The sequence below is a fragment of the Delphinus delphis genome, chromosome 10, assembly GCF_949987515.2.
Source record: "Delphinus delphis chromosome 10, mDelDel1.2, whole genome shotgun sequence".
NCBI lineage: Eukaryota > Metazoa > Chordata > Mammalia > Artiodactyla > Delphinidae > Delphinus > Delphinus delphis.
In genome coordinates, this window is record NC_082692.2 from 42461639 (window position 1) to 42476387 (window position 14749).

General features: G+C 37.5%; 1 protein-coding gene across 3 annotated transcripts in view; it reads left to right on the top strand.

The window, feature by feature from the left end:
* Nucleotides 1-6583, top strand: part of FAM83B (family with sequence similarity 83 member B) — an 86430-nt gene extending 79847 nt beyond the window's left edge. For all 3 annotated transcript variants that reach the window (XM_060022058.1, XM_060022057.1, XM_060022059.1), the window contains one exon: nt 599-6583. In XM_060022058.1, the coding sequence (XP_059878041.1) occupies nt 599-2900 (2302 nt within the window). In that variant the 3' untranslated portion in view covers nt 2901-6583. The remainder of the gene's footprint in view (nt 1-598) is intronic.
* Nucleotides 6584-14749: the final 8166 nt, after the last annotated feature.

The following is a 14749-nucleotide window of genomic DNA, read 5'->3' on the forward strand; positions in this document are numbered from 1 at the left end:
TGAAGCTGCTGCCACAAATCCTGTCTGTTTCCAAACCCTGGCACCTAAATTACACTTACACTTAAGCCACAGAGATGAAATACACGCATTAGCACAGATGATCTTGCATCATGACATGCTAGGACCATAAGGAATTGTAGCGAATTATGCTGTCCTTATCCTCATTCTGGCTGGGAGGAAACTGAGGTCCAAGTTCATGTGGGATAGACAGCTTGGCAGAGGCTCTCAACTTTTCCTCCAATACCAGCTTGCCTGCACCCTGCCAGGATGTTGTATATGGAATATAATGTCATATTTTACTCCATAAAATCTTAGTAGGCAGAGATGAAAAATGCACACCAGGCTTTTCTTTGTACTTCTTGAAATTATGGATGGATTGAAAGCCAGAACTTGTGTTGCTTTGTTATTTAACATATGAATATGGGAGTGGGGAGACATGTACTGCAAGCATATAATGACTGAAAATGTTCTAAATTATGGTAGTTAAGGAAAATAAACAAAAATACTCTTTTGTCAACATTAAATGACACTTTTCTTAATAGAGCTAAATATTGTCAGCACAATTAAAATTTGCCTATTTTGATTTTTTTTTTCCCAGCTACATGTGGTCATTTGAAAAAGCACACCTCAGCATGGTTCAGATAATCACAGGACAACTTGTTGAGTCCTTTGATGAAGAATTTAGGACTCTCTATGCCAGGTCCTCTGTCCCCAGCTCATTTGCATGGGAAGAATCAGCAAGGGTGAAGCACAGCAAAGCACTCTGGGAGAATGGCATTTACCAGCATTCAGTGTCTTCCTTAGCTTCCATTTCCAGCCAAAGAAACCTTTTTGGTACACAAGACAAAATTCATAAACTAGATTCTAGCTACTTCAAAAACAGAGGGATATATACTCTCAATGAACGTGACAGATATAACATAAGAAATCATGCATACAGACCTCATTTTGTTTCCAACTTTAATGATCCAATCCGTCAGCATCAACACAGTCAGATAAATGAAAATTGGAAGAGGCATAGTTATGCTGGGGAACAGCCAGAAACAGCACCATACCTGCTGCTTCACAGGGCTCTGAATCGAACCGTTAATGCTCCCTATAATTGGAAAAGGCCTTCAGATAGTCTCAGTGTGGCATCCTCATCACAGGGAGGCTATGCAGGCCACCAGAACACACCTGCCCAGAGTTTTGCTGACCGACTTGCCCAGAGGAAGACGACAAACCTTCCAGAAAGGAATTCCAACGTGTGGAAGTCTTTTAACGGGACAGATAAGCATATTCGCTTTTTGCAACAACACATGCCAAACCTTGAACATACCACCAAGTCATTCTTGCGTAACTGGAGAATTGAATCCTACTTAAATGATCATTCAGAAGCTTCTTGTGATTCCAATGGATCGGTTCTAGGTGACCGGTTTGAGGGCTACGACGGTCCTGAGAATTTGAAAGCCAATACCGTTTATACTCACTCTCGGCTTCGTTCTTCTTTTGTGTTTAAACCCACTTTACCTGAGCAACAGGAAGTTAACAGTTGTACAACTGATTCCTCAAATTCAACAGTCATTGGTTCCCAGGGAAATGACACTCCTAAAAAGATCCCAGACACCCCAACAGGCGCACAGCATCCGACAGACAAACCCTCACAGGAATCAACCCCCAAGCTCCCGTTGCAGTCAGAGGCACCAAAAACGCACACCCTACAGGTTCCCGAAAGGAACCTGGCAGTTTTAATCCCAACTACAAATGGCCCTACGGACTCAAACAAACATTTATGTACGACCTTGTCTGTAAATAAGCAGACAGAAAACCTAAAGAATCAACAAAATGAGAATCTGCTTAAAAGGCGAAGTTTCCCATTCACTGACCACTCAAAAGCCAATTTAAATCATGGAAATAGTAAGCATTATGTGTATAGTACACTTACCAGGAATCGAATTAGACAACCAGAAAAAACTAAAGAGGATTTGTTAAAAAGTTCTAGAAGTGTTCATAATGTGACCCATGCCATGGAAGAGGATGAGGAAGAGGTTACCAAGAGAGACCCTCCAAGTGGCACTGCTATCAGATCAATTTCCATTGCTGCTTTGCTTGATGAGAATAAAGAAGAACCCAACAAAGAACTCACTTCCAAGAAAGAAGTGAAGGGTTCCCCAAGTTTTTTGAAAAAGGGCTCTCTGAAGTTAAGGTCATTACTTAACCTTACCCCAGAAAAGAAAGAAAATCTATCCAAAAATAAAGCACCTGCCTTTTATAGAATTTGTAGTAGTTCTGACACTTTAGTTTCTGAGGCTGAAGAGAATGAAAAACAAAAAAAATCAGAACCCAAAATTGATTCATCTCCTAGAAGAAAACATTCTTCTTCATCCAGCTCTCCAGGCAGCATCCACAAGGGTAAAGAAGATGTAGCAGTTAGTTCATCTCAGGGGATACATTCTTCATCTGATGAAAGTAACAAAACTATACCTTCTTCAGGTCCAGTTGAAAGCAAGTTCTTGGAAAAAGCAGGAGATGCCTCTGCCCCGAGATTCAACACTGAGCAGATCCAGTACCGAGATTCGAAGGAGATTAAAGCAATTGTTGTTCCTGAAAGAAAACCAGCTTCTTCTCCAAGACCAAAGCCCAATGATGAGCTTATAAGAACTCATTCAATTGACCGGCGTGTCTACAGTCGTTTTGAGCCATTTTGTAGTATTGAAAGCTCTATTCAGCCAACAAGCAACATGCCAAATACCAGTACACACCACCCAGAAATGAAATCCTCAACTATGGGCAATAGTTATGGCAGGTCCAGCCCAATGCTTAATTACAACACTGGTGTTTACCACTCATATCAGCCAAATGAAAACAAGTTTCGAGGACTTATACAGAAGTTTGGAAACTTCATAAACAAAAATAAATGAAATACTGTAACTACAAATAGACTTTAAAATACAAAATAAATATGGCTATAAATATTTGTCCAAAGAACATTGTAGATTTTTTTTTGTAATATCCTAATAGATTTCTATGGGGGTGGAATTTTGGGTGTGAAGTATATGTTTACCAACTTACTAATGTATAGTAAAGTTATTGTTCTGTGTGATAAATTTAGTTGTGCTTAATTACACTATAGATGGAATGTCCATAAATACATGATTTTTAAATGGTAATAGTAAGACAAATGTAATGAAATTGTTTTCTTCAGACTGAAGATCTTCTTAAGTCTTAAATGGAAACTTTGGTGGAGAGATGGTATATGGATTTTAACCATTCATTGCAAATGCTTTCCTTATTAAAATGGATCATGGATCATAATGCTGTCAATGGTCCTTTATAGTACATCTTTGTGGGGTTTTCATAACTTCAAATTATGAGAAAATAGGACAAAGCCTTTGTGGTTTTTAATTACCTTTAAATTCTATGAGATAACTTGTATTTTATTAATGTTTTATTAACTTTTCTGTGGAACTGGTTGGGCAACAACAGTACAATTTAAACCATATAGCACAGCACATTTTTTATTTTATCTGAGGTGTTTGCAAAGTATCAACCTCAGGTAGTTCAAGTACACCATAGAAATTTATTTTCAGGATGTGCTTATTTCCACTCTGGACAAAGGGAGCCTGTACTGCACTCCACCCATCAGCTGCTGAACTTTTATTGTCATTCTTTCCTTCAAACTTATAGCAAGCCAACAGGAATTTGGAAAACCTGAATTATTCCTCTCTTTTTTCTAATACAAAGAAGGTTTTAGAAATGTAAACTTCTACATAAATTTTTATCTTGGATTAGTACGACAGTGCTTAGGTGTTTTGCTTGCAAAAGTCTTTGTTCTTTTCTATACTGTGCCAAATACACTCTGACTGCATAGTATTTTCTTGAGAGAACCCTGATGAAAATGAGGAGAAGTGCTATCTGGCTTGTTTTTTCCATGGCCTTGGGGCCTCATTGAAAGTTTTAAATCTTTCTATATCTTAATTTGATGATGATATGCAGTTCATAAGATACACTTTGCCTTTCTTAGAGTAATGAAATAAAAGCTCTATATCCATTACAGAGACTTTAACTTGGTTTTATTTCATCCACAAAGAACAGAATTCAAGAAACAATGCATCATTTGAGAAGTGGAAAGTGTTTCTATGAAACTTTTTTTTTTTTTGTTACCCGACCCGGGATTGAGCCCATGCCCCCTGCAGCGGAGTCTTAACCACTGGACCACCAAGGAAATCCCCTATGACACTTTAAATATATGGTTTAACACCTTCTAAGTTGCTATATGAGGCAGCATGTTGTTTTCAAAATTCAAGATTCAGTCAAATATTAATATCTACGTCAATACTAAGTAATTAAAATAACGATATTGAAATATCTATGTCATTAAAAAAAATTTCCACAGTATTTTAAAGCCATGATAAGAAACATGTCAGGAAAATACATGACAGCAGCAGAAGAAAACCTAACATTCATAGACCAGGTCCTCAGCTAGAATCTAAAGTCCCCGCGGCACTATTTTGCAGCTACCATTGTCCTCATTATTTACAGGTGATAATTGCGACACTGAGACTCAGAGAAGTAATGCCCCAAACCACATCACCAGTGAGTCATGGTACTAAAGTGTCTATAACATTATCACATCCTATTACCTCCCCAATGTGTTCAACACCTGCCTCACCCAAACTGTTGAGATTTAAATGAGAGAACGTTTATATTTCCTGACTCAACAACGATCAGCTAGCAAAGGTTTCGTTGTCTTTCTCTTTTGCTCTCTTTAAGAGTTGCAGAAATATATATCTAACTGTACAACAATAGCATTTTATATACACAAATCCAGAATATGGTACTCAATGTCACATCATTCATAAAAGTAGATTTTAAAACTCCTGCTATAACATAGGGAATTTCCAAGTACTACGATGTGGGAGTTGCTTGTTTTGGAAAGCTGAGTGTAAAAGATTGGAAAATTTGCACACTTCCTAATAATTTAACAGCATAAATGTAAACATTAAGAGTGAACAGTCATTTTTCACAGGAAAAGTAGCCAAGTATATTTACAAAAAAAAAATGTATTTTTTAAGAAAATGGCCTTTGGAATGTGTAGTTCCTTATAATCAAATAAGGAATTCAGTCACAATAAGAAAAGTGTTTCTAACTGTTAGCGTTTTAAATTTTAGAGTCATCTGGCAATTGTATGATCTTCACAGATTAGTATCAGATTATTAAAAAGCATTAGAATTGAGGTTTAATGAGTGAGAGAGGTTTTTCATTTTGCTCTTAGAAAAATTCACTTCTGTGATTCTGGACCATAGTCATTTACTGATTTATCAAAGGAGAATCTGGAGTTAACCAAACCAGATTGATTTTAATATTACCCATTCTTTGTTATAGTGAGATAGGGCATCTTTCAGAGTGAAGGGGCTAATGGGCTGTCGTTAGGCAGCTCTGAAATTGGAAGTCCTGAAATTTACAGCAATGCAACTGAAACTGCACAAAGCTGAAATTACATAAAGACTATAGAGTTTTAATCAGTTTAATTATATGCAAAAGCCTGTTGCCTTTTTGTACAGCAGCTGCCATCATTTCTGGAAACACAGATAGCTTTTAAGTAGTTCCTAAGTTCCTCCTCTCCCTGGTAGGGTTGGAAGCCCAGGGTTTCATTCCATCCACCTGTGACGGGTAGCTTGGGCTTTTTCATGGCAGATATATTCCCCTCTGCCTCTTTTCTTATTATCATTCTATTTTCTCCCTCCAGAAATATCTATATGTCGCATCTATACACAGTAACTTTCCAAAGTTTCTGAGGCTGAGAAACTCCACAGGGTTAAGACTGAGCAAGCATACAATGCTTCAGATAATTTACTCAGGGTTTTGAATTTTCAACAGACACACCCAAGCTTCATGGAGGTAATCATTTCAAGCAATATATTTTCTTTTTCTCCCCATATTAATTTTGGTGGAAAGATAATGTCACTTAGATGCAATTTTATATTAAGTTTGGTGAGGCAATTTTTACTCTCTACATAGGACATTAGTTTGTAAGCAGAAACTCAGAAAATTAGGTACGATTTCAAAGTAGCTATTGACAGTTTCAGAATAGTTTAAGTGCCTGTATCCTGAACACACTGCTATCCCTCTGCTTCAGGGATTGGGATTGGCCACAATTCTGATGCAATGTGTTGAGGTCTGGGTATATGGTGGCCATCTACATTTGTGGAAACAAATATCTTATTTAATCTAGATGACATCTAGTGTGACCCAGATAAGGTTGAACTATGGCTGCACTCAACTATAACTTTACTCAAGATTTTCCAATTATTCAACTACTATCCCACAGATATTTGTCTTTTGTGGATATCTGTTGATTCTTAATGTGCCTATGGCTAAGAAGTATAAATTAGAATCATTGTTTTACATAATGTGTGACCTATGTGTGATGCTGTTTTTTTTTTTTAAAAAAGTTTATCATAAGATTCATTTGGTTCTAGAATATTTAAAAAGAAAAAGATGAAATTATAAACCAGAGAGTCAACCTTTTATATATGTGCAATGTTAGCAAATATTCTTCCAAATTAACTTTTGTTATTAGATTTAATAAGTGAATATTAAATAATTTTGTACAAAATCTATGCATCAAGTTGTTTATTTTTTATCTTCATACCCTGGATTTTGCCACTGACACTGATGTTTTTCACTTAGTTATTATGTAATGAATTTAGATTTTTACACATTTTAAAATATTTCTCCATAAATTTTGAAATAATCTCTTAAATGCTTAATTTTTTTTGAATTAACCATTTCATTTAATAATTTATCCACATTTGATATCCAGTGACAGTATTCTTCCCTTAACAGTATCACATACACTCATCCTCTTTCTATTTCTACTGGAATATAGTAGTTATTTTAAATAACTTGTGACTTTGAAAAATAGAGACTATTTTGTTAAAATATTGATAGCTGATTTTTGTAGAATTTTGTAGCATTTAGTTTGAGTAAGATATTCTGAATGTGCATTTGTATTACATCAGTTAGTGACATTATACAACCTGGAATCTGAAAGTTACTTATAACTCAAAATGCATTTTCCTTAGGGGAAAAAAATGTCCCTTATATCACAGATTAAGATGCCATTGAATTAAATAGTGACCTTTTAAAGGCAAATGTGATTTTTAAGTAGGTAACAAAAATTTTAAATAGTTAAGTAAAAACAAACTTTGACTTTTTTTACATTCACCATAAATGTCGATGTTTAAGAAAATTCTGGTTCAATGGGATAGTATGGGACATAGATGAGGTTTTACTTTTATGGCCATCCTAAAGGAAACTTATGAATACGCTCAATTAACGTAAGGAGTCATAGACCATCCTGAGGTAATTGAACTAGAAAAAAATAGAACGGCCTTAAAAGACGTAAGTTTGTATCCTGATTGAGGAAAAGAATTACCTGAGGTAGGATTACCTGAGCTGAAAGCATTAAAAACAGAAAAAAGAAATATACAGAGGAATACTCTTGAGTTAACAAAGAAAAGTATAACACGTCTGATTGGACATTTCTCCCATAACTGTTTCAATAATCTAGCTCATTTATTTATTCACCACTCATACTGGGAACCTACTTTGTTCAAGGTGTGCAGGTTACAGTAGACTTTTTTATTTTTATTTTGAGATACGCGGGCCTCTCACTGTTGTGGCCTCTCCCGTTGCAGAGCACAGGCTCCAGACGTGCAGGCTCAGCGGCCATGGCTCACGGGCCCAGCCGCTACGCGGCATGTGGGATCCTCCTGAACTGGGACACGAACCCGCGTCCCCTGAATCGACAGGCGTACTCACAATCACTGCGCCACCAGGGAAGCCCTGCAGTAGAATTTTTTTTTTTTTTGGTAGTGTATATAAGTCCATGCCACTCTCTCACTTTGTCACAGCTTACCCTTCCCCCTCCCCATATACTCAAGTACATTCTTTAGTAGGTCTGTGTCTTTATTCCTGTATTACCTCTAGGTTCTTCATGACATTTTTTTTTTCCTTAGACTCCATATATATATGTTAGCATACGGTATGTGTCTTTCTCTTTCTGACTTACTTCACTCTGTATGACAGACTCTAGGTCCATCCACCTCACTACAAATAGCACAACTTCGTTTCTTTTTATGGATGAGTAATATTCCATTGTATATATGTGCTACATCTTTATCCATTCATCCGATGATGGACACTTAGGTTGTTTCCATCTCCTGGCTATTGTACATAGAGCTGCAATGAACATTTTGGTACATGACTCTTTTTGAATTATGGTTTTCTCAGGGTATATGCCCAGTAGGGGGATTGCTGGGTCATATGGTAGTTCTATTTGTAGTTTTTTTTTTTTTTTTTTACATCTTTATTGGATTATAATGGCTTTACAATCGTGTGTTAGTTTCTGCTTTATAACAAAGTGAATTAGTTATACATATACGTATGTTCCCATATCTCTCCCCTCTTGCATCTCACTCCCTCCCACCCTCCCTATCCCACCCTTCTAGGGAGTGACAAAGCACCGAGCTGATCTCCCTATGCTATGCGGCTGCTTCCCACTAGCTATCTACCTTACATTTGGTAGTGTATATATGTCCATGCCTATCTCTCACTTTGTCAGAGCTTACCCTTCCCCTCCCCAATCCTCAAGTCCATTCTCTAGTAGGTCTGTGTCTTTATTCCTGTATTACCCCTAGGTTCTTCATGACATTTTTTCCCTTAAATTCCAAATATATGTGTTAGCATATGGTATTTGTCTTTCTCTTTCTGACTTACTTCATTCTGTATGACAGACTCTAGGTCTATCCACCTCATTACAAATAGCTCAATTTTGTTTCTTTTTATGGCAGAGTTTCCATCTCTGGGCTATTGTAAATAGAGCTTCAATGAATATTTTGGTACATGACTCTTTTTGAATTATGGTTTTCTCAGGGTATATGCTCAGTAGTGGGATTGCTGGGTCATATAATAGTTCTATTTGTAGTTTTTTAAGGAAACTCCATACTGTTCTCCATAGTGGCTGTACCAATTCACATTCTCACCAGCAGTGCAAGAGTGTTCCCTTTTCTCCACACCCTCTCCAGCATTTATTGTTTCTAGATTTTTTGATGATGGCCATTCTGACTGGTGTGAGATGATATCTCATTGTAGTTTTGATTTGCATTCCTCTAATGATTAATGATGTTGAGCATTCTTTCATGTGTTTGTTGACAATCTGTATGTCTTCTTTGGAGAAATGTCTACTTAGGTCTTCTGCCCATTTTTGGATTGGGTTGTTTGTTTTTTTGTTATTCAGCTGCATGTGGCGCTTGTAAATTTTGGAGATTAATCTTTGTCAGTTGCCTCATTTGCAAATATTTTCTCCCATTCTGAGGGTTGTCTTTTGGTCTTGTTTAGGGTTTCCTTTGCTGTGCAAAAGCTTTGAAGCTTAATTAGGTCCCATTTGTTTATTTTTGTTTTTATTTCATTTCTCTAGGAGGTGGGTCAAAAAGGATCTTGCTGTGATTTATGTCACAGAGTGTTCTGCCTATGTTTTCCTCTAAGAGTTTGATAGTTTCTGGCCTTACATTTAGGTCTTTAATTTATTTTGAACTTATTTTTCTGTATGGTGTTAGGGACTGTTCTAATCTCATACTTTTACATGTACCTGTCCAATTTTCCCAACACCAGTTATTGAAGAGGCTGTCCTTTCTCCACTGTATATTCCTGCCTCCTTTATCAAAGATAAGGTGCCCATATGTGTGTGGGTTTATCTCTGTGCATTCTATCTTGTACCATTGATCTATATTTCTGTTCTTGTACAAGTACCATACTGTCTTGATTCCTGTAGCTTTGTAGTATAGTCTGAAGTCAGGGTCCTGATTCCTCCAGCTCCATTTGTCATTCTCAAGATTGCTTTGGCTATTTGGGGTCTTTTGTGTTTTGATACAAATTGTGAATTTTTTTGTTGTATTTCTGTGAAAAATGTTAGTGGTAGTTTGATAGGGATTGCATTGAATCTGTGGATTGCTTTGGATAGTAGAGTCATTTTCACAGTGTTGATTCTTCCAATCCAAGAACATGGTATATCTCTCCATCTGTTTGTATCACCTTTAATTTCTTTCATCTTTGTCTTAAAATTTTCTGCATACAGGTCTTTTGTCTCCTTAGATAGGTTTATTCCTAGATATCTTATTCTTTTTGTTGCAATGGTAAATGGGAGTGTTTTCTTGATTTCACTTTCAGATTTTTCATCATTAGTGTCTAGGAATGCCAGACTTCTGTGCATTAATTTTGTATCCTGCTACTCTACCAAATTCATTGATTAGCTCTAGTAGTTTTCTGGTAGCATCTTTAGGATTCTCTATGTCTTGTATCATATCATCTGTGAACAGTGAAAGCTTTACTTCTTCTTTTCCAATTTTGATTCCTTTTATTTCCTTTTCTTCTCTGATTGCTGTGGCTAAAACTTCCAAAACTATATTGAATAAGAGTAGTGAGAGTGGGCAACCTTGTATTCTTCCTGATCTTAGTGGAAATGGTTTCAGATTTTCACCATTGAGGATGGTGTTGGCTGTTGGTTTGTCATATATGACCTTTATTATGTTGAGGAAAGTTCCCTCTATGCCTACTTTCTGCAGGGTTTTTATCATAAATGGGTGTGAATTTTGTTGAAAGCTTTCTCTGCGTCTATTGAGATGACCATATGTTTTTTTTCCTTCAATTTGTTAATATGGTGTATCATGTTGATTGATTTCCCTATATGGAAGAATCCTTGCATTCCTGGAATAAACCCCACTTGATCATGTTGTATCATCTTTTTAATGTGCTCTTTGATTCTGTTTGCTAGTATTTTGTTGAGGATTTTTGCATCTATGTTCATCAGTGATATTGGCCTGTAGTTTTCTTTCTTTGTGACATCCTTGTCTGGTTTTTTATCAGGGTGATGGGGGCCTCGTAGAATGGGTTTGCGAGTGTTCCTCCCTCTGCTATATTTTGGAAGAGTTTGAGAAGGATAGGTGTTAGCTCTTCTCTAAATGTTTGATAGAATTCTCCTGTGAAGCCATCTGGTCCTGAGCTTTTGTTTGTTGGAAGATTTTTAATCACAGTTACAATTTCAGTGCTTGTGATTGGTCTGTTTATATTTTCTATTTCTTCCTGATTCAGTCTTGGCAGGTTGTGCATTTCAAAGAATTTGTCCATCTCTTTCAGGTTTTCCATTTTATTGGCATAGAGGTGCTTGTAGTAATCTCTCATGCTCTTCTGTATTTCTGCAGTGTCCGGTGTTACTTCTCCTTCTTCATTTCTAATTCTATTGATCTGAGTCTTCTCCCTTTTCTTCTTGATGAATCTGGCTAATGGTTCGTCAATTTTGTTTATCTTCTCAAAGAATCAGCTTTTAATTTTATTGATCTTTGCTATTGTTTCATTCTTATCTTTTTCATTTATTTCTGATCTGATTTTTATGATTTCTTTCCTTCTGCTAACTTTGGGTTTTTTGGTTGTTCTTTCTCTAATTGCTTTAGGTGCAAGGTTAGGTTGTTTATTCGAGATGTGTCCTGTTTCTTAAGGTAGGATTGTATTGCTATAAACTTCCCTCTTAGAACTGCTTTTGCTGCATCCTATAGGTTTTGGGTTGTTGTGTCTCCATTGTCACTTGTTTCTAGGTATTTTTTGAAATCCTCTTTGATTTCTTCAGTGATCACTTCGTTATTAAGTAGTGTATTGTTTAGCCTCCATATGTTTGTATTTTTCATAGATCTTTTCCTGTAATTGGTATCTAGTCTCATAGCATTGTGGTTGGAAAAGATACTTGATACAATTTCAATTTTCTTAAATTTACCAAGGCTTGATTTGTGACCCAAGATATGATGTATCCTGGAGAATGTTCTATGAGCACTTAAGAAAAATGCGTATTCTGTTGTTTTTGGATGGAATGTCCTAAAAATATCAATTAAGTCCATCTTGTTTAATGTATCATTTAAAGCTTGTGTTTCCTTATTTATTTTCATTTTGGATGATCTATCCATGGGTGAAAGTGAGGTGTTAAAGTCCCCTACTATGAATGTGTTACTGTCGATTTCCCCTTTTATGGCTGTTAGTAGTTGCCTGATGTATTGAGGTGCCCCTACATCCGGTGCATAAATATTTACAATTGTTATATCTTCTTCTTGGATTGATCCCTTGATCATTAGTAGTGTCCTTCTTTGTGTCTTCTAGTAGTCTTTATTTTAAAATCTATTTTGTCTGATATGAGAATTGCTACTCCAGCTTTCTTTTGGTTTCCATTTGCGTGGAATATCTTTTTCCATCCCCTCACTTTCAGTCTGTATGTGTCTCTAGGTCTGAAGTGGGTCTCTTGTAGACAGCATATATATGGTTCTTGTTTCTGTATCCATTCATCCAGTCTGTGTCTTTTGGTGGGAGCCTTTAATCCATTTACATTTAAGGTAATTATCGATATGTATGTTCCTATTCCCATTTTCTAAATTGTTTTGGGTTTGTTATTGTAGCCCTTTTCCTTCTCTTGTGTTTCTTGCCTGGAGAAGATCCTTTAGCATTTGTTGTAAAGCTGGTTTGGTGGTGCTGAACTCTCTCAGCTTTTGCTTGTCTGTAAAGGTTTTAATTTCTCCATCAAATCTGAATGCAATCCTTGCTGGGTAGAGTAAACTTGGTTGTAGGTTTTTCTCCTTCATCACTTTAAATATGTCCTTCCAGTCCCTTCTGGGTTGCAGAGTTTCTGCTGAAAGATCAGCTCTTAACCTTATGGGGATTCCCGTGTGTGTTATTTGTTGTTTTTCCCTTGCTGCTTTTAATATGTTTTCTTTGTATTTAATTTTTGACAGTTTGATTAATATGTGTCTTGGCATGTTTCTCTTTGGATTTATCCTGTATGGAACTCTCTGTGCTTCCTGGACTTGATTAACTATTTCCCATGTTAGGGAAGTTTTCATCTATAATCTCTTCAAATATTTTCTCTGTCCCTTTTGTTTTCTCTTCTTCTTCTGGAACCCCTATAATTCGAATGTTGGTGTGTTTAATGTTGTTCCAGAGGTCTCTGAGACTGTCCTCAGTTCTCTTCATTCTTTTTTCTTTATTTTGCTCTGCAGTAGTTATTTCCACTATTTTATCTTCCAGGTCACTTATCCGTTCTTCTGCTTCAGTTCTGCTATTGATCAATTCTGCTATTGATCCCTTCTAGAGTATTTTTAATTTCATTTGTTGTATTGTTCATTGTTGCTTGTTTCATCTTTCGTTCTTCTAGGTCCTTGTTAAATGTTTCTTGCATTTTCTCTGTTGTATTTCCAAGATTTTGGATCATCTTTACTATCATTATTCTGAATTCTTTTTCAGGTAGACTGCCTATTTCCTCTTCATTTCTTAGGTCTGGTGGGTTTTTATCTTGCTCCTTCATCTGCTGTGTGTTTTTCTGTCTTCTCATTTTGCTTATCTTACTGTGTTTGGGGTCTCCTTTTTGCAGGCTGCAGGTTCGTAGTTCCCGTTGTTTGTGGTGTCTGTCTCCAGTGGCTAAATTTGGGTCAGTGGGTTGTGTAGGCTTCCTGGTGGAGGGGACTAGTGCCTGTGTTCTGGTGGATGAGGCCGGATCTTGTCCTTGTCGGCAGGTCTAAGTCTAATGGTGTGTTTTGGGGTGTCTGTGGACTTATTATGATTTTAGGCAGCCTCTCTGCTAATGGGTGGGTTTGTGTTCCTGTCTTACTAGTTGTTTGGCATAGGGTGTCCAGCACTGTAGCTTGCTGGTCATTGAGTGAAGCTGGGTGCTGGTGTTGAGATGGAGATCTCTGGGAGATTTTCACCATTTGGTGTTATGTGGAGCTGGCAGTCCTCTTGTGGACCAGTGTCCTGAATTTGGCTCTCCCACCTCAAAGGCATAACACTGACTCCTGGCTGCAGCACCAAGAGCCTTTCATCCACATGGCTCAGAATAAAATGGAGAAAAATTGGAAAGAAAGAAAGAGGATAAAAGAAAATACAATAAAGTTATTACAATAAAAATTAATTATTAAGAAAAAAATATTTTTAAAAAGTAAAAAAAAAAAAAGAAAATCAGATGGATAGAACCCTAGGACAAATGGTGAAAGCAAAGCTATACAGACAAAATCTTACACAGAAGCATATACATACACAGTCTCAAAAAGAGGAAAAGTGGAAAAAATCATAAATCTTGCTATCAAAATCCATCTCCTGAATTTGGGATGATTCGTTGTCTATTCCGGTATTCTACAGATGCAGGGTACATCAAGTTGATTGTGGAGATTTAATCCGCTGCCCCTGAGTCTGCAGGGAGAGATTTCCCTTTATCTTCTTTGTTTGCACAGCTCCGATGGCTCAGCTTTGGATTTGGCCCCGCCTCTGCGTGTAGGTCACCGGAGGGCGTCTGTTCTTCGCTCAGACAGGACGGGGTTAAAGCGGCAGCTGACTCGGGGGCTCTGCCTCACTCAGGCCGGGGGGAGGGAGGGGTGCGGATGTGGGGCAAGCCTGCAGTGGCAGAGGCCAGCGGGACGTTGCACCAGCCTGAGGCGCGCTGTGCATTCTCCCGGGGAAGTTGTCCCTGGATCCCGGGACCCTGGCTGTGGCAGGCTGCACAGGCTCCCTGGAAGGGAGGCGTGGATAGTGACCTGTGCTCACACACAGGCTTCTTGGTGGCGGCAGCAGCATCCTTAGCGTCTCATGCCCATCTCTGGGGTCCGCACTGTTAGCTGCGGCTCGTGCCCGTCTCTGGAGCTCCTTTAAGCAGCACTCTTTATCCCTTCTCCTCGCTCAC